The sequence below is a fragment of the Terrapene carolina genome, unplaced genomic scaffold (genome assembly GCF_002925995.2).
Source record: "Terrapene carolina triunguis isolate 2854851 unplaced genomic scaffold, T_m_triunguis-2.0 Scaffold95, whole genome shotgun sequence".
NCBI classification, from domain to species: domain Eukaryota; kingdom Metazoa; phylum Chordata; order Testudines; family Emydidae; genus Terrapene; species Terrapene triunguis.
Window position 1 is genome coordinate 37104299 of NW_020664446.1, and position 26038 is coordinate 37130336.

Here is a 26038-nt window from a genome sequence, read left to right on the forward strand (position 1 = left end):
GGGGGGGGGGGAGCTGCCGCAGGGCTCCCCACCCCAGCTCACCTCTGCTACGCCCCCTCCCCGAGCACGCTGTCGCTGCTCCACTTCTCTTGCCTCCCAGGCTTGCGGCGCCAATCAGCTGTCGCCAATCAGCTGTTTGGCGCCGCAAGCCTGGGAGGGGAGGAGAATTAGAGCGGGGGCGGTGTGCTTGGGGAGGAGGTGGAGCAGAGGTGAGCTGGGGTGGGGAGCTGCCGCACAGCTCCCCAGGACGGGAGGAGCTGCCGCGGGAGGGGGCGCCTCAGGGCAGGGGGGAGAGCTGCCACGGGGGGGCGCTTCAGGGTGGGGGGGGGGGGGGGGGCGGCGGGGGGGGGGGGGGGGGGGGGGGGGGCGCAAGGTGGAAGTTTCACCTAGGGCGCGAAACTTCCTTGCACCGGCCCTGGGCAACAACCACAATAGGTCAAGACAACCAAGCCTCAGAACATACTGCCAGAACAAATGGACTTACTGCCTCCTGACAACAGTAGTTCTGATATTTCAAGGGTGACCTGCAAGTTCAAGTAACAGTACAAGACACTTGAGGAATTAATTGACTATTGTTAGTAACTAGGTTGATTACAAGTATTTGAAATTGTGTTACATAAATGTTGTTTGTTAACTGTTGTTATTTGATTCTGGCTGGGAAAAGATTATGTGGTTTTGGAAACTGTGCCTTTAAACAGCATAGGTTCCCAGACAGGAGCTCTGAGGGAGGGGAACTGCAGAGCAAGATGGAACTGGTCACTGAATAAAGAGGCTCTCTTTCAAGCACTTTTGGCCCAGAGTGATTACTGAACACCACATTGCCCATATAGGGGGCAATGAAAAGCCACTCCATTCCCAAAGTGGCATTGGAGAGATTGGACTCATTTTCTGTCTTCTCTCTGCACCTCCTTGTGGAGTCCTCAGTGCATGCAACACAGGTAAGAGGGGACCCACAGTAGTTACATAAAGGGGTAGGGGGCTACTTCTCACTCAGGTGTCCCTGACTACACAGAAATTGATCACTATCCAGGCCAGCGTACACCAACTGCTCATCAGTACTGTTTTAAGGTATGCTAGCATGAATGTACAAGTATAAAGAGATTTGTATGCATATTAGTGGACTCTCATTTCTGAGGACCTATTGGATCACTGTAGACCCCCTTCAAAGAGAAAATGCATTTACATTCAGTATGTTTTCCAAGACTGTTATGATGCAGATGGGCAGGTGGATAGACCTGATCTGGTGGATTGTTTTCATCATTAACTGTAATGATCCTACAGTCTAAGAAGAACTGGAAGAGGACAGGAAACCTTAAAATCTGCTCTATAATTGCTCATATATCACAAATGCCTTTCCTTTTTGTCAATACACTGGAAATTGCTCATGAATGACTCCTTAACTCTGACATAAATAACGAATAGCTGACAGAATTAAGCATGAAACATTTGTCCTTGATTAATGTAATTAAATATAATTTAGTACACTTATACCATGTTACTAAGTCTAGCTAATAATGGAGATCTTAAGAATATCGAGTACAGTATCTTACCATATGGCTATAATGAATTACAAACCATTAATTTAAAGTGTTAATCAAAAATAAGACATAGAACTAAGCTAATTTTAAATTTGGATTCACAAAGCAGAACCCAGTCATTTATTACTTCGTTTGACAATGAGATATTTTTCCTCATCTAAATTACTATTTCATGTTTCTTTACTTCTTATTGAACTCTTACTAAACCCAATTAAACTTTCTTATTTTTTCCCAAGAATAATGGTCACATTTGAGAGAAAATCCAGCTGTATTCCCCTCTTCTGAGTATAGGAAATTTCTCTCACAAAGTCTTCCAAGGAAGAAAATTTATAAGTAGAACCATTGTACTTTATTGAATTAGATTACTCTTCAACTAAACAAACTGCTATATCCCTAGGATGAAATCCTGCACCAATGAAGTCAATAACATAGCCTTTAGCCAGGAAATGCCATCAGCTGTAGATAAGTCAAAAACCACTAATAAACTTGAGTTTATAAAATATTCAGTATATAGTAGTCACCATTAAAAAGTTAATATTTGTCCTCAATTACTACACAGTGTTACATGAAAAAACTTCAGTATTTCCCTATACTTTAAAAAGGAAACATGGTAAATAGGCGAATGAATTTTTGAGTGAGTGAATTGAAATGTTTAGTTTTCTAGTTTTCCAGAGAAATATCAGTTACTCATCAAAAAATAGGCGAATGAATTTTTGAGTGAGTGAATTGAAATGTTTAGTTTTCTAGTTTTCCAGAGAAATATCAGTTACTCATCACTTATCTCATTTTGTGCTATTGGTAGCTTTAAAAAATTAAACCAATCTAAATATATGAGTACTATTAACACATCTTTTCAGCTCTTTACTGGAATTCTAAAGTCCTCCTTCATTTATTTGCTGTATAAAGAGGAAGCGACAAAAACAAGACCTAGTCTAAAGCTTGCTTCCAGGTCCGTCCAAATAGATTCCCTCAAGCTTTCTGGGGAAACAAAAAGAGTTTCTATCTGGTAGTCATTTTTTTTCCTTAGAGACTGTACCCTCTCTTTGAGCTGCTCTAAAAGCAGTGCAGCACTGTTCCTTTATAATATTGAGTCAGAGAGCCAAACATTCTCCTCAACTTCTCTAAACCAGGAAAAGAACTTGCCTAGAGTCATTCCCTCCACCCCCAATATCTAGATTGATGCCACTTCACTTTATTATGCAAACCTGGACAGTGTGCATCAGGGTCTGTTTTGCTCATCACATCCCTTAGTCTACGAAAGCCCATAACTGGCATATTTTAAATGTATAAATAAATACATTTATAAATTAATGGAGATATCCTTTCTCCTAGAACTGGAAGGGACCTTGAAAGGTCATTGAGTCCAGCCCCCTGTCTTCATTAGCAGGACTAAGTACTGATTTTGCCCCAGATCCCTAAGTGGCCCCCTCAAGGATTGAACTCACAACCCTGGGTTTAGCAGGCCAATGCTCAAACCACTGAGCTATCCCTCCCCCGTTTTGTAAGAGTGTATTAGATTTGGTACTGCTCCTCTAGCCCATCATCGTTAGGGTTTGTGTAACCTCATTCATTCTTGGACTCTCTTTCTCTCAGATAAAATATTAAAGAATGTTCTGTATGTGTGTTAGAATTCTGTCTGGAATTACTATGGGGAGGAACTGAAATATAATAACTGGAGAAATCTTCCTCTGAATGTTAGCAATACTCCAATAAGATTGTATGTGTGTTCCACAGATCACACTGTCTTCTTATTTGTTGTATTCATGGATAAAAATTAAGGTCAGATAGTTGTTCCAGATCCTAAGAGATGTCCACCGCAAGAACCTCAGGGAGAGAGCTATATATTTGAACTAAAACTTCTTTATAGAACACATTCTTTAGCTGCTAGGATTCCTTTTCCCCCAAAACATTTCAGATTTGTCAAACTTCATCTTAAACCCATAAACTTCTGCAAAGATTTAAACGTGTTTATCTCCTCAAAGTAATCAAAAACAGCAAGATCCCATACATATGCAGCTCTGCTTTGTGATGTACCTCAGGTACAATGTGCACTGTATTATGCATGTGGTCACATACTCTCTCAGCAAAGTATTCTATGACTATAGCCAGTAACAAGAGTGCAAATGGGCACTCTTGCTTGATTCTTTAATGAACAATCAAGCAATATCTATTGCCATTTATTCAAACGATTGCTCCGGTATCAGTGTATGGGATCTGAGAATAGTGGAGTTACCCCCTTAATATGAATTAAGAATTTATTCAAAGATTCTATTTCTCTGAATGAAATAAAAGAAGCCTGTGTGCATTACCTAACTTTAGAGCCAAGTGAGTAATTTCCAGACTCTTTCTTCTGTTGCCATCTGTCTATCTTCGATAAACCTTGTCTAATCTCTGACTAGTAATTTTGGGTGATTCACATAAGATGTCTGAGAGAGGCCTGATTTACTGAAAGTTCTGAACATCCACTTTCTGGCAGTCAGGCTCCTTGAATGCATCTCATGTTGGACACTCAAAAACGGAGGCACCCCAAAAAAATATGTCATAAGTCTATAACAAAATAGACCAATGGAACTACAAGAAGTGAGACCTTAACTTGCTTTTGTTGAATATTGTAATAATCAGCCTCTCTAATAGAAGTAAGGAATTCATCTCCCAGCAGGATACCATTAAAATATAGATCTTAGGGCATGTGTTAATAATTCTTTTAAGATTTGGTAAAGGGTTTATTACTAGTGAAAACAGTGCTGTAGAGCAGTGGTCTCCAAACTTTTTTGATCGCGCACCCCATCAGTCAAAAAATTTTGAGCACACACCCCCTGCTCCCGGCCGAACTGTAGAAGCAAAAAAAAAAAAAAAAAAAAACTGCTCGGACTCCCGGCTGAACACACTGTCCTTGGAACACGCTTCTCTAATTCTTGCCCCCGAAAAATCCTCTTTTACTTTGGAGACCACTGCTGTAGAGAATGAAAAGTCTATCTTGGACCAAGGTGTAATGGACACCATGAATACTAAGAGAGCTAGCCTTTGAGTCAAATGCTTTAAATATTTTAACAACAACCTTAAAGATCTTCCTGTTCCATGCTAGTGTTCAACAAGTAAATTATTTGTATTGCAGAACCAACTAATCAGGAACCCAGCGTGCTAGGAACTATACAAATACATAACACTACACAGTGTCTGCATCAAAGAGTTTACCGTCTAAATTGAAACATGGTGTAACAGAAGAGTGTAACACATGATAAGAGGGAAGGGAAGACAAAATGTAAGATAAAGTATATGAGTTTAAGATGAACTTTGACAAATCTGAAATGTTTTTGGGGAAAAGAAATCCTGGCAGCTAAAGAATGTATTCTATAAAGAAGTTTCAGTTCAAATATAAGATCACATGTTTACAGAGCTTAGTTTGTAAATAGTCTGATGGATCAGCATATGCCAATAATTTGGAAATATATAGTAATTTGGAATAAACAAATAACATCCCAGCTCAATTTAGCCACCATAGTGTGCTGATTGCTTGCAGACTTAACAGCAGAAGTTGGTCTTGGGGGGCAGGGGATAGGCATCTGGGTAAACTCACATGATGATATCTTCCTCTTACATTGACTGCCCAATTTGTGAATGTGAGAAACATTGAGAGGTGCAGTTACACAAGGCTGCCATTTCTCCCAGTCCCCTTAATTGGAGAATTGACTTTTCACATTTTCAGCACAATGACGCCTTATTGGCATTGGGCCCAGAACATGTCATCTCAATCACTGTTATGTATTTCTCTACACAATAGTGAAGTGCCAACATTTTTGCTTATTTTCAGCACACAGAAATCGAGAACAAAAGAAGCAGGAAAGGGGGACTGGATAGCTTTATTTGGGGAACACGACAATCCTGAGCCAACCACAGACAACACACAAACTGCTCTGATCTGACAGTAGTCTGAGATTAGACATTAAATGACTTTGCTGGTGTGAATTTAGGTTTTAGTGGTGTGTACTTCATTATTTACACAGCTTGCAATTTATGTGACAAAATAAGCCAAGTCCAGATGAACATGAATACTATAATACCTTGTCACCTGGGCAGAAGGCAGTTGCCAGCTGAGGGATCATTCTGAAGATACTATTATTAATCATTTCTGCATCATAGCAAGCAATGTCCAGACAACCAACATCTATCTTCCTTTCTCTCACTTTTAATTTCTCATACAAACAAGGACAGATAAAATTCAACAGGCAATAATTTAATTTTAAAAAGGAGATAATTCAAGGGGAATGAAATAGTGAAAGTTGTGAGCTGCAGAGAATATGTAAATAAGCCATGAAAATGCAAGTATTAGACTAATTTCTAATATAGTACTTATCAAAAGAAAACTTGAAGTGGGATCAACGCACAAAACAGAATAAATTGAAGCCATCTCCCTCTGAATGCCCGATGCAGCGCAGATTTTTACGAATAAGAGTACGCTGTGCTTCTTAAATTTAATTGCTGGGATAGACATAGGTTAAAAAATACTTTTTATTATATAATTAATTACCTTCTCTGTGCAGGAGGAGCATTGTCAGATGCTTTGACAGTGAGTGCATAGGACCTCCCTACTGACAATACAACTCCTGGAGCGATGGTGATAAGGCCCGTTCGGTCATTAATGATGAAGTCTCCCTGGTCCCCAGCCAGAATTTCGTATATGATCTGCCCATTTGGCCCTTGGTCTGCATCTATGGCACTGAGCTGCAATTGAAAATCAGAATGTAAATACTTAAGAATCAACTTTCCATCCTATTTTATTTTCTCCCAACAAGGGATCTTGCTTTGGAGAAGAAAATTTTCAAAGCAAGAAGAAACAGTTTGCATCTACTCACTAAAAATATTGTCAAAGGAAAATGTAATTTAAAATAAGAATATCATAAAATGAGTAAAAGAAAATCCTGCATCATGAAAAAAAATCCAAAACAATCAATCCTGAATTTATTTAGGACTTCAAGTAAACTACGAAATCTAAGCATTAATGAAAGGCTAATTAATACAACATTGATGTTATTCTTTATAGATAGGAATTTCTGCCACTGGCTAAAAAAAACCCAACCAAACATGTTATTTACAAGAACAAAATAAACGTTTGAATTGGGGATCTGAAGTTCATTCGTGGAAAAGTTCCCTACCTCTGTCTTCCTTAAAATTGTATTGGGATAGTGCTGTTGCTGCCAAAAGTTATGATACTCAAGTCTTGCATAAAAACCTGTTCATATTAACGGGGGGAACAATGGCATTATCATTTGTGGGCGGTGGGACTAGGAAGTGTACCACAGACCGATTAGATAACCGAGTCCAGGTGAAATGATAAAGGTGCACGTTCACACACACATCTATGAGAGAGAGAGATACTATGCACAGGAAATCCAAAACCATTTATTGCAACTCTGTTTTTGACATTTCTCCCACAAAATTATAAAGCTCTGATACCCAGGCTGTGCAAGTTTAAGGTCAGATATCTTATGATCCATTAGGGCTAGAAATGAGAGTTTATGCCATTGGAAATGGTAGATTCCTATCTTTGTAATGAGATACACAGCAGCTCTTGCTTCTTACTCCTAGTGTATTACCAGTATATGATATGCACAGTCTCTGATAGTAAAAAAACACACATTCCCTATATCTCCTAAGTGCACTAAGCTGACTTGGAACGACAGGCATATCCTGTATTGAATAGACATTGTTAATATTATCAATGCACTATATTCACACAAGAGGCATATATAGAACAAGTAGGCAATGTTTTCACTTCAGTTGCTTGGGATTCAGGAAGACTATATTTCTTGAGAACAGATCAAAAGTATGCACATTTTAGCATTTCTCTTTCCATATGCAGAATGAACAGATTATTCCATAAAAAGCACATAAATATCTATACATAAATCTGTGGTGGTGCTTGTCCATTGAACTTTATCTCATACATTAAAACAGCCATCTTAATTAATAACACATTACAAAATGAAAAAAAAATGAGGTACTGCATTCTGCTACACTCAGGGTATGTCTACACTACGAGAGTAGTTCGATTTCACTTAAATCGAATATGTGGAATCGATATTGCAAAGTCGAACGTGTGTGTCCACACTAAGGACAATAATTCGACTTTGTGAGTCCACACTAACGGGGAAAGCGTCGACATTGGAAGCGGTGCACTGTGGGCAGCTATCCCACAGTTCCCGCAGTCCCCGCTGCCCATTGGAATTCTGGGTCGAGCCGCCAATGCCTTCTGGGTAAAAAAATGTGTCGAGGGTGCTTTTGGGTAACTGTTGTCCGTCCGTCACTACCGCCCTCCCTCCCTCCCTGAAAGCGCCGGCGGGAAATCAGTTCGCGCACTTTTCTGGTCAGTGACAGCGCGGACGCCACAGCAGTGCGAGCATGGAGCCCACTGCGACCATCGCTGCAGTTGTGGCCGTTGTCAACGCCTCGCAGCTTATCATCCACCTTTCCCAGAGGCAGATGCAGATAAATCGGGCGAAGAGGCTACGGCACCGCGGTGAGGGCCTGAAGTCTGAGAGTAGCACAGGCCTGTCAGAAAGCACGGGACCCAGCGCCGAGGACATCACGGTGACAATGGGTCATGTGGATGTTGTGGAACAGCGATTCTGGGCCCAGGAAACAAGCACGGACTGGTGGGACCGCATAGTGCTGCAGGTCTGGGATGAATCCCAGTGGCTGCGAAACTTTCGCATGCGGAAGGGGACTTTCATGGAACTTTGTGAGTTGCTGTCCCCTGCCCTGAAGCGCAATGACACCCGGATGCGAGCAGCCCTGACTGTCCAGAAGCGAGTGGCCATAGCCCTCTGGAAGCTTGCAACGCCAGACAGCTACCGGTCAGTCGCGAACCACTTTGGCGTGGGCAAATCTACCGTGGGGGTTGTTGTGATGCAAGTAGCCAACGCAATCGTTGAGGTACTGCTCTCAAAGGTAGTGACCCTGGGAAACGCGCAGGCCATCATAGATGGCTTCGCCGCGATGGGATTCCCAAACTGCGGTGGGGCTATAGATGGAACTCACATCCCTATCCTGGGACCGGACCACCAGGCCAGCCAGTACATTAACAGAAAGGGCTACTTTTCAATGCTGCAAGCACTGGTGGACCATCGGGGATGTTTTACAAACATAAACGTCGGATGGCCGGGCAAGGTTCATGACGCTCGCGTTTTCAGGAACTCTGGTCTGTTTAGACGGCTGCAGAAAGGTATTTACTTCCCGGACCACAAAATAACTCTTGGGGATATGGAGATGCCTACAGTGATCCTCGGGGACCCAGCCTACCCGCTAATGCCCTGGCTCATGAAGCCCTATACTGGCGCCCTGGACACTGAAAAAGAACTCTTCAACTACCAGCTGAACAAGTGCAGAATGGTGGTGGAGTGTGCTTTTGGCCGTCTCAAGGGGAGATGGAGAAGCTTACTGACTTGCTGTGATCTCAGCAAAACCAATATCCCCATTGTTATAGCAGCTTGCTGTGTGCTCCACAATCTCTGTGAGAGCAAGGGGGAGACCTTTATGGCGGGGTGGGAGGTTGAGGCAAATAGCCTGGCTTCTGATTACGCCCAGCCAGACAGCCGGGCGATTAGAAGAGCCCAGCAGGACGCGCTGTGCATCCGGGAGGCTCTGAAAGCTAGGTTCCTGAGTGAGCAGGGTAACCTGTGACTTTTAAGTTTGTGTACAGAGACGCTGAACCTGCCCCCGTTTCTTTACCCAGTTAATGTTGACTATCCTCTCCAGTTACATACCCCCTTCGCCCCCTTCCAACACATGTTTAAAAATAAACTGACTTCTATTTTGTTAATGGACACCGTTTTCTTTATTACTGTTTTCGCAGGAATGTTTTAAACCTGGGACGCAGACTGTGGTGGGGAGCGGGTGTAGTGTCCTGATGCAAATGACGCTTCTAAACTGCAGGAATGACAGGCTCCGCAGTGGTGGACTGGTTGTTTCAACGGAGCCTGCAAGCCCTCCTGATCGGGACTGCGTGTATGTGGGGGCTATGTGACTTTGTGGCAGGGGGAGGAGGGTTACAGATCCCCTGCTGCGTGGCTCTGTGATCCAGGATAAGGACCGCTGCATAAGATCTGTAACTGCCCTCCCCCGCCACAAAGTCACAGAGCAACCCCCCACCCCCCCACAGAACATGAAAACCACCTCCCAGACTGACCAGGGTAACTAGTGACTGCAATGTGTGTGTGCCCTGCTGCTGTCCTGTCCAATTACCAACCCCCTTCCCACCCTTCAGACAGACTCTCCTCTAGGTCGAATTTTCGGCCCTCGCATTCAGTGCCTGGGGTCTTGCACTGCCGATCTGAGAAGCGGGGCAGGACACCGGAATTTGTGTAGCAGGCAGACATGGTAAGCCGTAGACTTGTGGCTGCTTAAAACTTTAATAGTAGCACTGGTCTCCTTTCACATTGAAAGCAATGCCAGTCCCTGCTGCCAGCAATCCGGCAAGCATCAACTCTGCCCCTGTCCCACCCCCTCGCGGCTGTCCCAGGGAAAGATCCCTGTATACCGCCCCTCTCCCGCCTCCACCGCGTGGCTGTAAACCGCCGGTTACAGTTCTGTAAAGGAACGGGCAAGCAGTCCCAATACTAACATTCCCCTACCTAATTCAAAGCAGGTCACCATGAGCAACATCACCCTGATGAGGATCTCAGACAGTGATAAAGAAAGAATGCTTCGGGAAAGCCTGCAAAGACCAGGGCCGTATGCCGCCATGCTCTGTAGGGCAATGATCCCGGAGTACTTGATTGTCTCCTGGCGCGGAAACGTTTCATACCACGGAGGACCCAATAAGGCCGCTCTCCCCAGGAACCTGATGCAAAGGCTTTCCAATTACCTCCAGGAGAGCTTCGTCGAGATGTCCCAGGAGGATTTCTGCTCTATCCCCGGACATGTAGACCGCATTTTACTGTAGCTGCACTGGCAGGGACTAAACAGTAGAGTGGCTTGGGCAGAACAATCATGCAAAACCAGACACTGTTAGATTTTTTTTTAATTGTTGCACTGAAACGTTAAGCGCCTAGGGCAAACTAATCATGAGAAACCCATTGTTGGTATTGTTAACATTCCTGTTCTGTTAAAAATAAATGTTTAGATGTTTAAAACACTTACTGGATGATCCTTCCCCTGATTCTGTGTCCGGGTTAACGGCTGGGGACGGTTGGTAGGGGATCTCTGTAAGGGTGATGAAGAGATCCTGGCTGTCGGGGAAATCAGCGTTGCAAGCGCTGTCGACTGCCTCGTCCTCATCTCCTCCTTCCTCATCTTCCCCGTCCGCTAACATGTCCGAGGAACCGGCAGTGGACAATATCCCATCCTCAGAGTCCACGGTCACTGGTGGGGTAGTGGTGGCGGCCGCACCTAGGATGGAATGCAGTGCCTCGTAGAAACGGGATGTCTGGGGCTGGGCTCCGGAGCGTCCGTTTGCCTCTTTGGTCTTCTGGTAGCCTTGTCTCAGCTCCTTGATTTTCACGCGGCACTGCGTTGCATCCCGGCTGTATCCTCTCTCTGCCATGGCTTTAGAGATCTTCTTATAGATCTTTGCATTCCGTCTTTTGGAGCGCAGCTCGGAAAGCACGGACTCATCTCCTCACACAGAGATGAGATCCAAGACTTCCTGATCAGTCCATGCTGGGGCCCTCTTTCTAGTCTGAGATTGCACGGTCATCTCTGCTGGAGAGCTCTGCATCGTTGCCAGTGCTGCTGAGCTCGCCACGATGTCCAAACAGGAAATGAGATTCAAACTGCCCAGACAGGAAAAGGAATTCAAATTTTCCCGGGGCTTTTCCTGTGTGGCTGGTCAGAGCATCCGAGCTCGGACTGCTGTCCAGAGCGTCAACAGAGTGGTGCACTGTGGGATAGCTCCCGGAGCTATTACCGTCGATTTCCATCCACACCTAGCCTAATTCGATATGGCCATGTCGAATTTAGCGCTACTCCCCTCGTTGGGGAGGAGTACAGAAGTCGAATTTAAGAGACCTCTATGTCGAACTAAATAGCTTCATGGTGTGGACGGGTGCAGGGTTTATTCGATGTAACAGCGCTAAATTCGACATAAACGCCTAGTGTAGATCAGGCCTCAGATGTGGGGGAAATAGTTGAAGTATCATTATTAAGCGTGTTTATTAGGGTAGTGCCTAAGGACCAATCAGGAATGGTGTCCCATTGTGCTAGGCACTGTATAAACAGAGTGACAGACAATCCCTGTTCCAAAAAAGTTTACAATTTAATAGACAAGACAGACACAGGGTGAGGGAAAGGGATATTGCACACAAGCAGAATGAACAATGTAATGGCAGCAAACATCACATTGGTTCCATGATTTTGGGAGGGTGAGGGGTTGAGGAGGGGTGGGTAGTTAGGACGGGATCAGTTAAATGTAAAGAAAATTGAAGGGAGAAGGGACACTGAAAGACAGAGGTGAGGGAAACAGGGCAGGGGAAGCTGAGGAGGTGAAGAGACTGTGATGGAGGGAAAGGGAGAGGGTTGGAGCAAACAGTCAATCAGCACAGTGCAGACAAACTTCAGCAAAACCATAGGAAGTTCTCTGAATGTCTCATGAGCCATAATTTGACTGCTTCTGCTGGTTCCTCTCTGTAGTTTTTCCCGGGGGGTGGTGGTGGTGGAGGGAAGCAACACCTGGGGCCTAGTTTCCTCAGTTCTGAATCAAGTATGTGTGTGTTGTGCTGCGTACTGGAAACTCCAAAGATAAAACCTGTGAATTCCAGTACCTCTTGATTGATTAATGGGGAATATTTTCTTCCCATGAAATATGTAGTTTGTTGATATAGACAACAGCCAATACATCAACATGGCCTACTGGAACCTTTGGCTGCCAGCCATAGAGCATGTACTGGCAGCACTGTCCATCAGCTCACCTTCCTGGGTGAACAGCTGTGAAGTGAAAGTGACAAAAAAAAAATTCACATCTCCATCCCCTGCTGCTCATGTTTGGTGTTGGGCAGCAGAAGGCTGAAGCATCAATAGGCATCAGTTGGTACAGGAGAAGAACAGCAGGGGATATGGAAAACTGTAAGAACCCACACTAAGCAGCTCTGACTTCAGAAGTGCTCCCCTGCAGGGCTCATACACAGAAGAATGAAAAAGCGATGGTTCCTCTAAGATTCCTGCTGGCACATCTGCCTTCCTGCTTTCTTGCTCCCACAGTCCCTAATGCAGCCACAGACTCAGCAAACATGGAGGCAGGTTCAGGTAACTGTCTGGGAGCCAGAAATCCTCTTCTTTGCCTCTGCATCACTCAGTAGGCTGGCAGAAGTATATGTGGAGGTGGCCTATTGCCAGCTTGTCACTCAAATCCTCTCCTGGATTAGAATATAATGTAACTTATTAATCAACATATTATTACACTGCCAGCCCTGGTCACGTCACTGCAGTTCAGAGAACATTATTCACAACCTTAGAGCCATCTGCTCCCAAGACCTCTGGTGAAAGGGAGACAAGAAGGAGGAAAACATGCACAGTATCCTGCCACTAGAACAAGCAGGGAGAGTACAACCAAAGCTGTAGCATGCAAGATAATTACATTTACATATGATTCTAAGCTACAGGGAGTGAATAAAACACTGAGGGATGTAGCTTTTTTTCCAGACTATTGATAGATTACACAAATAGGCTCAGTGGAATATCAATTTTAATGTGAAGAGTGAGGCACTTAGCCAAAAACAATACCCAAATTCAGTATAGTAAAAATGCACTGAATTAGTTAATATGATCAGAGGAAATGATCTGGATGTATTGGTAGATCCAACATTCAAATTATGGATTCAGCATGCAGCAGGTGACAGAGGCTGTTACTGCTGTTGCACACTACGCTATGTGTAGAATCAACCCTTTCTCAAGAAGCAACAATGGATTAAATAAGGTATAGAGAGTTATAATTAACTGTACCGTAGGTAAGATGCACTGACCCTGAAATTAAAGTGCATTATTGTCTTCACATACAGTATAGCAACATAAGGTGCATTTCCAAGTGAACAAAGGTATGTTAAAGTTTATTTTGAACTATTTTTTGGATACATACTTCATTAGAACAGCCAAAGCTCTTCACAGCTTTCTTGAGAGGTAGCATGGTATCATACTCAGGTTGAATGTTTGAAATATTTTTTAATAATGAAACCTTTCAATTGTTTTCAAAATAGTGAGCGACTCACGTTAGAAAGTCATTAAAAAAATCGAAGTGTCACACACTGTCCTTGGAACACACTTCTCTAATTCTTGCCTATAAACTGTGTAGTTTCATAACTGCTCTACATTCCATATGATGGTGTCTTTGGTGTTTCAGCTTAATACCCTGTGATGCTTAGATAAAGACAACATATCAAACTGCAGCACATAAAATTCACTTACTATACTCCCTTAGGGTCTGCAGAAGCACCTCCAGTGAAAAAGCACGGATGCGCCAGTTTTTTAGATCTTAAACATCTCTCAAACTACATATTCCTGTAATCAAATATTCTACATTTACCCTATGCAATTGCTCATACTCATTAACCTTCCAAAGAAAACTTATTATAAAAACTTGATGACATAGTTAAAGTGTTACAATACCCTTCCGCACTGAACACCAACAATAAAAACACACACAAGAAAAAGAAAAAAAAAATCTTTGAAAAATCCGAGGTCCTAGTATTTAACTTCAGCAGTTGGGGCAGGGCCAGTTTTTACCGTGACAGCATGAAAAGAGAAATCAGTTGAATATACAAATATATAAATTAGTAAGGTTAATTCAATTTACAAAGAAAAGGCTTTGAAAATTTAAGTAATCTGATTAACACTTTTGGGGCAAAAAGATGTCTGAAAGGTAGAACTGAAGTCCAAGAACTGGCATTATACTTTATAATTTTGTAAATTCAAATGGCAGGTGTCTTAAGGTGATAGGACTTCATAATTAATATGATTTTGGAAATATTTTAAAGTCAAAATACATAGAAAAAGTAACAGACTAAATAGGATTTATTCTACTTCCTCAAAATATCTCTTGCATACAATAACAGTAATTTTGTTACCTTTAAAATGTAAGAAGATTAATAATTTTGCAATGATGTATTCTACAGCTACTCAACCCAGCAAGAGCTAGTTTGGTAGCAGGCAAATGGAAAACTATAATAAGAAATATTATTAACGTCGCATCTGATAAAAACATATACTTGATGAGTATACTGTCTGTTACAGCTTTCCCCCTATTCCATTTTGTTTCTTAGAGCTGTCCCCTTACTCCATTTTGTTTTTGTTCTCCTCCTGTGGCCGCCCCTCCCTGGCTGTTAAGTTGTTTACCAGGGCCACTGCCCTTCTCAAAGGGAGGGCCCCTTAAGTTGTTTACCAAGAGCCATTGCCCTTCTCAAAGGGATGGCCACTTGTGCTGCGTGCTAAGTGGGACTACTGCCCTGTTCAAAGGGTTGGTCCCTGTTATCACCTTGTTAAACCTGGGCTCGCTGTAGGGTAGGCAATGTCCAGAGCTGCAAGACCTAATGTGTTTTTGAGATCCTGGGCATAAGTCATAGGCCTCATGTGCTTTTGAGTCCTGAGGTGGGAACTCACGCCTATGGTCCAAGACTCTGCCCAGGCACGTCTCTATGCTCACCTGCAGTTTTTCCCTGTATCTCCTCCCCTGTGATAGAAGGAGCCTATCAGGATTACTGGTGGGAAACTGCCTGAGTTTGCCTTTAAGAACAGGCATTTTTGAAACAAACATCAGAAAGGTTCCTGCATTGCTACCTGGTCTGATCAGCCAGGGGTTCTGGGGGGGTCCTTTCTCCGCTCTCGTTTTATTTTTGAGCGTACCCCCGTTTTTAATCTCCCCCCCACGAAGAACGAATTGCTGCCTGAGAGACCTCCTGATTATCAAGACCGTACCGAGCCCTCCTTGCTTCTTCTGATGTTGTTGCTGCTTCTGCCTTTGCTGCTGCCTTGGGGACTGGTAAGGATCCCTCTGTGAAACTTTCTATACTTTTATTACTTTAGCGGCTGGCTCTGTTTCCCCAGCACACAAACTCAAGCTAAACCTTGGTCTGTGTCTTAAAACCTCTCTTAAACTCCTTGGTCTGTATCTGTAATCTGTTTCTTGCTTTGCAGCGCCTTTGCTGCTAGAAATAAGCCTGTGCCTTCCTGGACTGTATCCTGGGCTGCCAGCTTGCATCCACCCTCTCCCCCCCGCTTGCAGCCACCACTAGTTAAATCCCCCTCCCCCCTTGGAGCTGTATCCTGGGCACACACCACTCTGCCCTCTGGAACTACCCCTAGTATAAGGTGCACCCATTAGGTTAGGTTTTGTCCTTTAGTCTAGATAAGTTGTAATTTCATTTTGCATAGCTGTAGTTAAGTTAGGTTTAGAAAATTGCTTGCATTGTACCCTGTAAGTTAGGCTTAAAGAATTGTTGCATTGTGTTTTGTTACTTGCTAATTTGTGTAGTTTTGGTTAAGTTAAATTATAGATAAGATTTTGCTGTGTTTTGTATAATTGTCTCTCTGCTGTTTAAACTTGCAGCCTGTCTGTTCTGTGTCTCCCTGAGTTTAAATCTCCCTCCACCACGTGCTTCTCTTCCCCCATCCCCCAACCTCACTTCTCTACCACTTTCTCTCTCTCTCTCTCTCTTCCTCTCTGCTGTTTAAACTTACAGCCTGTCTGCTCTCTCTCTTTCTAGCATAAAACCCCATTGGTTACCCCTTTTCTCTCTAACACACCTCACATTTTACATTTACACCACTGGGACACATTTTTACCTAGAGTTGTTGGTTATTTAACACATTTTACCCATAACTGTTAGTTGGTTATATGCTGCTGTGACACACCCTTTACACAGAAATTGTTAGCTACCTGTTACATTTATACTTCAGTGTTAATTGGTTACCCACTGTCTTGTACCCCACTATTGAAACCCCCTATCCCATTTACTAGAAGAACCCCCCACATCATTGTCTATTGTAAACACCCTATACACCCCATCCCATCGCATTTCATTGTTAAATTCCCACCACTTCCTTTTTCCTTTAATAAAGAAATTAATTGGCACCCCACCTGTGTGGTAATTGCTCCCCAAGATCCCATATACCTGCTGGCAGGGACATAAACAAACTCTGATAATCTCAATCACTTTAAACTTGAAGGGAGGAACTGGACTATACCATTAGACCTGGGTCACTTTAGAAGTGACAGTTTCAGGGAACCTGTTATGAAGCTAATAAACATATGATCATCAACACTTCTAGTGGTCCCACATCTGTCATGAACTAACTTTCAATCAAGTTGGTCTGAATCCCAAATGCCATACACAATTAGTTCCTGCTGACGTAAATTGAATTGAACAGATATTATCTGCCAAACTGGTTTGTCTCCCAACATCCATACTTGGAATGACTGTTCCAGTGAAGCAAGTCTGATTTTTCAAAGTCATATTTAATTAGTACAAATTTATTTTAGCATTATGGGTAATTTTATGAAAATTACCATGTAAACTGTACAGCTGAGTCATTTGGAGCAATATGCTACCGAGGACTGCCATGACTGGGCTGTCAAAACTCAGACAGCAACTATGCACATTTTTCATTTTTTTCCTTGGGCTCCCCCATGTAATTCAGCAACTGCTTCTGCTAGAAAATGTGCATATAATCCAATATATACTCCATCAAGTTTTTGATTTGGACTAATCAAATGCAATAGTAATTAGAGAATAACAAACTATGGTTAAAGCCCTGGTCTTAGGCACACAATTTCACTTAACCCCTTTCCAGTCCAACCAATCACTTTGAACCTTAGATCGAGTTTATATATTATTGCATTTCTTTTTGTATGCAGAGAAACCTGATTTTACAAAGGTTGCAAGGAGTATGCAATACATTTTAAAATCAAAGTGTCATAAAAATTAATTTTGACTTTAATAAAAATTCAGAGCTGGGACCAGATATGAATTTCATTCAATGTGGACATTCAAACATTCAGGGTTTATCTGTACTTGAAATAAAACATTTAAGATGTTTGGGGGCCAAATTTTCTCTTACCTTATATCTAGCTTCTTATGCTCTCAGTTGTTTGCATTTAACAGCTTATCTACCTTGTGCTTAGAAACTATTCTGCAGGAATGCCACAAACAGACAGACAGACACACAGGTGTCTGTAATCAAGTACAGGCAGAAAACTCTAGGTGCATTTTTAAAGGATATTTTATGGAAATTTAGCTGCAAATGCTCACAGGATTCATTGCAAGATGTTGGTTTAAGAAATCAACAGGAACAAAGACATGACACATTGCAAATATAAAAAATGTATTATTTACAATACAGGATATGCAAATTTGGTCTTTAAAAAAGATTCTTAACAAATTGTCAGTACTTAGTGTGCACTGGATTGCAAAAATCCTACTTTACATTACGTCTGAGATATGTTTGCTAAATGAAAAAATGCTGATTGTTTAGAAGATAAGGAGTTAAATCTCAAGCATGTCACATTTTAGGGCAGGTCTACACTACAGCAGGGATCAACGCTCTGAGATCGATCCATCAGCGGTCAATTTAGCTGGTCTAGTAAAGACCCGCCAATAGACTGCAGATCACTCTCCAGTCAACCCCTGTATTCTACCCCCAACGAGAAGAGTAAGGTAAGTCGATGGGAGATTTTCTCCCGTAGACTCCCCATGGTATAGACCCCGCGGTAACTAGACCTAAGGTACGTCGACTCCAGCTACGTTTTTCAGATACATGTATCCCTGGTTTTTCACGTAGCTGGAGTTCGTAGCGTAGGTTGACTTACCGCGGAAGTGTAGACATAGCCCAAGATGATGACAAGACAATTCATGAAGAGATATAAAAGAGTTAATTTTATTAATTTTTTAAATAACATTAGCTGTAATAGAACTAATAATACTCTTTACAACCATTTATACTGCAAGCAAGAGACATTCAATACAGATGTTTCCACATGCAGATCTATTAATGCGCTACCATTTCTGATCTTCAGCAACATGTCTGGCCACCATGACCATGCATGGCACTGAGTGAGGTGTTTTTGTGCCACATGACAAGCAGGAGCTAGGACAGGACCTCCAAAACCATTTTAAATTCTCACCTGAAGCAGGATTATTTAATGTCTCCAGAAGTGAACAACTAATGCACTAATCCAGTGGTTCTCAATCTTTCCAGACTACTGTAGCCCTTTCAGGAGTCTGATTCATCTTGCGTACCCCCAATTTTCACCTCACTTAAAAACTACTTGCTTACAAAATCAGACATAAAAATACAAAAGTGTCAAAGCACACTATTATTGAAAAACTGCTTATTGTCTCATTTTACCATATACTTATAAATCAATTGGAATATAAATATTGTACTTACATTTCAGTGTATAGTGTATACAGCAGTATAAACAAGTCATTGTCTGTGGAATTTTAGTTTGTATTGACTTCGCTAGTGCTTTTATGTAACCTGTTCCAAAACTAGGCAAATATCTAGATGGGTTGATGTGCCTCCTGGAAGACCTCTGAGTACCCCCAGAGACACATGTATCCCTGGTTGAGAACCACTGAATTAATCCACTCCCCTACTTATCCTCCTTTTCTTTTTATCCATAGACTTATTTAACTGTTATTATGACAAATGTACTGTAAAATCTTCTGAACATGGACATATCAGAATGATACTTTCCTCTGATAAAAAAAATAGGGGGAATTAAGATAAACAGAAAAAATAAAATTGGTTACTTTTGTTTCATACATTTAAAATACAGTTTCAGACAAGAAAAGCAGTGCATACATTGCAAGGGAAGCTCAGGAGTTATTATGTAAACAGAATAAAAACACAATACAAAAATACAGTAAAGATCCCTTTTGTAGCTTTCAAAGGCCAAGAAAGTTTTTGGCCCCCAAAGGCAAATTTTGCAGAAATCTAGCTTTTTTGTTCCTCAGTTCCGTCATTTTCTCGGTTACTGTTCTCTGTTCCTTGCTGATTTCTTTCCTGTACATTTACTTCATTTTATTTCCAATTATATGTTATATATAGAAATAAAGATATGTCTAATTAAATAATGACATGGTGTGAATCACTTACATGAAGTATAATTTTATCACACAACTACACATTCCATTTATTAATATGCAACTCTTTAATCATCTGAGTTATGACAGACAAACATTACTAATAGCAATGATAATGATGGCAGATAGAACAGAAAAACCTACAAGAAAATTAACCCTGCCCACCAAAGTTAACCAGTATACATTTAGGCTATTTTGTGCAGTTAAGTCAAAATAATGATCACATATTTCATTTTTAACTACCCACATAGTTATCAGCATTAAAATCAAAACAATGGATTTATTTAATTGCTAAGTTCTCAGCCGTGGTCTGTTGTACAGTTCCTAGAAAAGCAGACAGAATGGTCTGATAAAAATAAATTCTCAAGATGGACAGGGCATTCAATCTATCTCATACAGCACAAATAATTATTGTTTTTTATAAAAAAAAACCCCCACAACTATTCAAAATACCCCGCCCTCCTCTGGAAGAGAATAGCATGAATCCTCCAAAACAGTCTTAAGATCACAACTCTTAAGATAGACGTCCAAAATAAAATAAATCCTAGTGGATTCTGACTTGGAAGTAAGGCAAACACTACCACACCAGTCTCTATTGAGGAGATAATTCTTTGTTTTGAATTCTGTGCCCCTCTTCCTATCTGTAGACAGACAGGAACCTGATTTATGAAAGCAGCAAGTTCCTCCCCTGCAGCACTCTCTTATTTTCTAGCAATTCTGTAGAAGCTATTCTGTAGGGAATCCACAAAACCAGACAGGTCAGGTTACAGTGCAGGAGCCAAATTACTCTCTCCACCAAGCCCACTGAGAAAGCCAGCAAAAGTCACTATAACCAGAGACTATTCATTTCCAGTGACTTGCCCACTCCAATTGAATTAAGAGACATGGAGCAGGCCGCATCAGAGCTGGTTCAGAGGTATAGGGCTTCTGTGAAGATGGCCCTGTGGCTCTGGTGGATCCCCAGAAATCCATCTAGTTCTTGAGCATGCATCAGGGTTTCTTCCGCAGGGGTAGGGAAAACCCACTGCTTCCTCTCCTTCCACCCCCCACAGAAGTAAATCTATGAGTATAACTTGTAAGGAATGTTTTCTCTCCTATGCAGTTACTCTCCGGTAGGGCAGAACAGCGCCCTGCATTTTTTTAAGGATGCAAGGGGGTAGCAAATATGAAATTCATTAAATTAACTACCCACATAGATATCAGTATTAAAATCTAAATGATTTCCCAACAAAATAGCAAATTCACAATTGGAAATATGCTTTCAGGTACTTTTAATTTCAATCTATGGTATTTACAAATACAAAAACCTCAATTCCTCTTTATTTTCTGGATATTCAGTGTTCCATATCCCAAGCTTTGGTGAACTTACACTTGGTGCAGCTTGAGCCACTATAAACTGCACTGTCAGAACCAGTCCCTTAGGGACTCTTCCACTGACAGAGAGTATGGCGGAGCTGTACGTGTCCCAGTCCGATCTCTGGCAGGGGAGGAAGTAGGGGAGAAAGCAGAATTTCCCTGTGGTGGGAAACCTCACCACCCTAGGCAAGGAGCAAGTTACACATTTAGGGCTGGTCTAAGATCCCTTTGGTACAAAGTTGACCTTAGCAAGGGCCACGAATGCAGCCCAGATTTTAATTATTTGTTTAATCATAATACTACAACACTCTGTTGGCTTTCAAACTTTAAAAGCAAACTGGCCATTATATGAAAACAAACTAATACACTGGAGAAGGAATTAGCGTTTTTGTAGGACTAATTGTTTTATAGATTAATCATTTTATTAATTATCTCTCTAATGCAATCTGATTAGGGAACATATAATTTACACATAAGCAAAGAATGTCTATCTGATTACACAGACTCAGTGAGGTCAGTGCTGCCTTTTCTGACCTACTTTCTCTGACTGGAGTAAGTGGTTTCGCTGACTAAACAAATTTGACCTGGGTCATTTTCCTTTTAAATCATAGCTGATTATCATCTCAAAGGAGATAAGTGTCTTAAAATATACTAAAGCAATTATGAGGTGGTGCTATAGAATGAAATGCTTTGTCACATGTACATGCAGATGAGTACAAACAGGGTAGTTATGTACATGCAGATGAGTATACAGGGTAATTATTTCAGTAAAATTCAATATATTATTTAGTTTTATTTAACACTGTTTCTTGAAAAAGAAAAACTTTAACCAGTCTTTAACAAAAAACTAGTTAGTTTTTCTTTTTAAAGAAATAATGTTAAACGAAACTAATAGTCTGATTCAGCATTACAAGTCTGTCTTACTGGTCCATTAAATTTCCACAGGCCTAGAATCCACAGATGTTAATGCTATTCATAATTCCAGAAGTACAATCCATTCTCTAGTGTCTGCAGTATACTGAATTAAAGACTCCATGTTGGCAGCCTTGGCCAGTGTAAGAGACAAGATCAGCAAGTTCCCAAATCTTTTTGATACAGAAGCAAGTTACTTCTCAACTGACTGAACTATTATTCATTATTAGATTATAGTCGCGCTCAGAGGCCCCAGTAAGAATCAGAGCTTCATTGTGCTGGCCACTTTACAAACACATTAAAAAGATAGTTCCTGCCACGGATGTACGTATTTACTAGAAAGCAATCAGAGCCTGGACTTATCTGCCTCTACCACACTGCCAGCATTATAAAGTGGTGTGGTTTGGAAGCATCCTGGCACTAGATCTGCAGATAGAGTTAAGGGGAGGAGAAAACCTACCCTCACAACTCTCAGGTTTTGCTTTACTTTATTTTTAATTCTGGAAAGCCAGAAGTCATTCCCAGAACCTGCCAACCCACTCCTCTCCATCCACACTACCTGCAAATATAGAATTATTTACTCTAGGCCTAGTTCAGGCATAACTTCTGCTAGCTGCTGTCAGAAACTCAGCTGGTCCCAACAAACCCTCACTAAACGACTGTGCTCCCTGGTTCGTCAGAAAAGCCAAATGATTGCCATTTAATCCCTGCAGCAACAGCAGCACAGTGGCAGCTCAATGCATTCCAGGCCCCCAAGCTATATCAGATCTGCTTCCTCTGAACTCCTGGCTCCAACCATCAGCTTGCCTCCTAAGCACATCTCTTTTTCTGCCCTTTGATTCTTCTCTGACCACTAGGGCCAGGCTCCTTCTCTGTCCACTAGTTTATACCGCCTACATCTTGGTGTAGGACAGCTGCCTAATTATATTTACAATTTACACTTACACCTAACTTCCAATCTTCTTCCCTTTGGTAATCCCCTGAGTTGAATACCAGAGCAATACTCAGGGTCAGACCAGGGTTGGAGACCAGAGATCAGGAGTAGCTGGTTCTGACTTCAGACTGGTAACTAAGAATCACAATGGGATCAGAGACTGGAAATCAGAAGGTGATGCAAGGCCTGGAGCTGCAGTAAACCAGACATCTATATGGTTGTCCAGACAACTTTCTGAGGCACCCTTTAGGGTTAAATAGTTAGCATGGGCCAATCAGAGGGCAGCAGGGTGCTGTTGCTCTGGCCCCTTTGGGTGGTACTTCCTGTGACACCTAATCTCCACAGTACTCCTTGGAGGTGACTCTGCATAACCTCCCAGTGGTGATATAGGAATGTCAGATAGCTGCTCTAGGAACTGCAGACCTGGATTCTAGTCCTCCACATCCTTATAACTAACTAACTCTGTAAAAGCAAGTTTCTCTTATAGTATGGGAGTTTCATATCATACATGAATTATGGGAGCTTTTTGTTTCCCCAAGAACTCCCAAAATGAACCTCTTGTACTATAAGAACATACTTCTGAGGTCACATTTTAATGCATATAATAACAAACACCCACAATAAGCACAAAGCTTTTTCACACAATTACTTAACTTTCATCAAATTTAATAAATAGTAGAAGAAAATAATTGTATACACTAAAGTTTATCCTACTATTGCATTCATAAGTACAACTATAGTTTACATTAAACAAAAGTAGAAGATTTCACTTAAATCTTACACGTTTTATATTAGTGTTGAAAAGAAGGTATCAAACAGCATGTGACTGATACTCTCTTCCAGTTTTGAATTGCCACATTTAAATAAGAAAGTAAGACTAGGATTTTTCAAAAAATCCTAAAGAAGCTAGGTGCTTAAATCCCCCTGAAATTCAAAGGAGGTTGCATGCCTAACACCATTAGGTTCCTTTGTAAATCCCAGTTGACATCTTTATATTTACATACAGATGACACAGCTAAACAAGCATTAAACAATCTATTGCTTAGGGGAAAATATCAGGAAAAATATTAAGCAAGGAAAAAAACCTTGCTTAATATATCAATGAATGGAAATATAGCTTTAAAGTTATTTTTTAAAGCCAAAATAAAACTTGTGATAGAGTAATGAAATAAATCACTTTGGTTGATTTAAAAAAAAAAATCATTTCAAACACCCTTCCTGCTCTTATTTTTCTTCACCACCAGCAGCAGCGCTACTCACAGAAAATAAAACGAGCAAGGCAGCACAGGGAAGAGCACTTTCCTACACAGCCTTGCTTTTACTTATTGTTTTCAAAGAAAAGGAATAGTACTGACTGTCTTCTGCAGTGACAATGTATTAGCATGTTTTAAGAAGCTTTGTTTCCTTACCTTATATAGTATAAGATTTTATCTTTTGACATAGGTATGGTACTAAATTAGAGAATTACAATATTAGTCATGGCCAGTATGATGTTATCTGATAAAATATAACTATACAGATCATTGTTACAACCACTATTACATATTTGCAACATATCTTGTACAAAATGTGGCACGTAAGATATCTATAAAAGGTTTATGATTTGCTGGTTATGATTATGCTATCTCTATGCATGTATCATTTTTGTATTTGAAGTTATGAATATTGGCTCTATATCTGGATTTCAAATGTTTACTCCTGGGGTAACGCCCATGAAGTAGTTAGCCAGCACATCTTGGAGGGACTATTCAAATTGAGTGGCCCATCAAAAGGACACTTAACTCATAATGGGCAATGGGAGACGTCCATCTACACTGAGTGGACTGTCCTATAAATGTACTTTCTGGAATATAGGTAATGGCTTCCTGCAATGACTGAGCGAAATTGGGCATCAACATGTGACTTTCCCATGTGACTCCAAACACAATTTGGTCACCTGTGCTGATGTTTTTGTTGGAAACAATGGGTTTCCCTTCACATGGCAGAGGATATAATTGTCCCTGGAAACCCCAAATTTCCGAAGCTTAGCTTTATATTCCATGATTAGGTACGAGGTATACCACTACAGACATCAGCGCAGTTCTTTCGAAAAATTATATAGTGTTTTATCATATCAATACATACATGTTTCTTATTAAAGTGATCTGTAATTTGTATTAAGTTTGCAAGTTATTTAGGACAAATGTTCCTTTTGTAGGACACGGATTACTTGGGTTACAGTTCAGGGCAACTGCACCTGTATGTCCCCTCAGTGGCCCAGCAAAGGCACCCACTCTCAGGATTCCAGCTCCCCAGCTGTTGCCTTTCCTGGATGGAGACATGTGTCCCTCACCCTTTTGACTGGAGTATTTCCAGGCTGCACAGTTCCTTAACTTCCCTGTGTTATCCCCAGGAGAGACAGGCTGCCAAAGCAAAACTTGGTTGCTTTCTCTTTAGAGATGGTTAACAAGTGTAAATGCTACAGTTAAAAGGTACCACATAGCACCTCCTATGCCAGCCCACTTTATTCTTAAGGTAAAAAGCATTACAGAGAAAATATATTAAAACCAACAAACAAACCTACACACATGCTAAGAAGCTGACCAGAAACCATCCCTAACATTGATTCTGGCAAGAGCAGTCCTTTAAACCGTCACCCAAGGGGATCTGATGTGGTTACAGAATCATCACTGCTCCAATGCCGAACAAGCATCTGGAAGCCCCATCTTTCTAACCTTCCCCAATGGATTGGGGCCTTTTGTGGACCACAGGTCCTGTCCGTTTGCTGATCAGGAAGAAATCATGAACCCGTTTAAAACTAGACTATTTATACAATAACTCTTTCTCTCTTTGTCCTTGGAGAATGCAATTTGAACTAGTATATGCATACCTTTCCAGAAGGGTTGCTTCAAAGGATTGTTAAGGGAGATAGTATATTAGCATTCCCCCTCCCTACTAGAGAAGATACATACAATGCCACAATAGTTCATACATAGCTGTATTTTTAATACAATATACCCCCAAAGGCATTAACCCTAATTCAATAAGGTTTAACTTAATTCAATAAAGTTCAGTCAAGATATTGCAGGAAATCAGCAGTCTCTCACAGCTTGTACATACAGTGAGCAAAATATCAAAACTGAACTCTGCCATGTGGCTTTGACAAGAATTTTGCAGGCACCACAGTATACTCCCGTTTTTCTGAAACCCTGTTATCCAAACCTCTGCATTATCCAAATGCCTTCCTTGTC

At 41.4% G+C, this 26038-nt stretch overlaps 1 protein-coding gene across 1 annotated transcript in view; it reads right to left on the minus strand.

The window, feature by feature from the left end:
- Positions 1–26038, minus strand: part of PCDH15 (protocadherin related 15) — an 812634-nt gene that overhangs the window by 313402 nt on the left and 473194 nt on the right. Inside the window, exon 13 of the mRNA XM_026651074.1 lies at positions 6067–6260. Within this exon, the coding sequence (XP_026506859.1) occupies positions 6067–6260 (194 nt within the window). The remainder of the gene's footprint in view (positions 1–6066; positions 6261–26038) is intronic.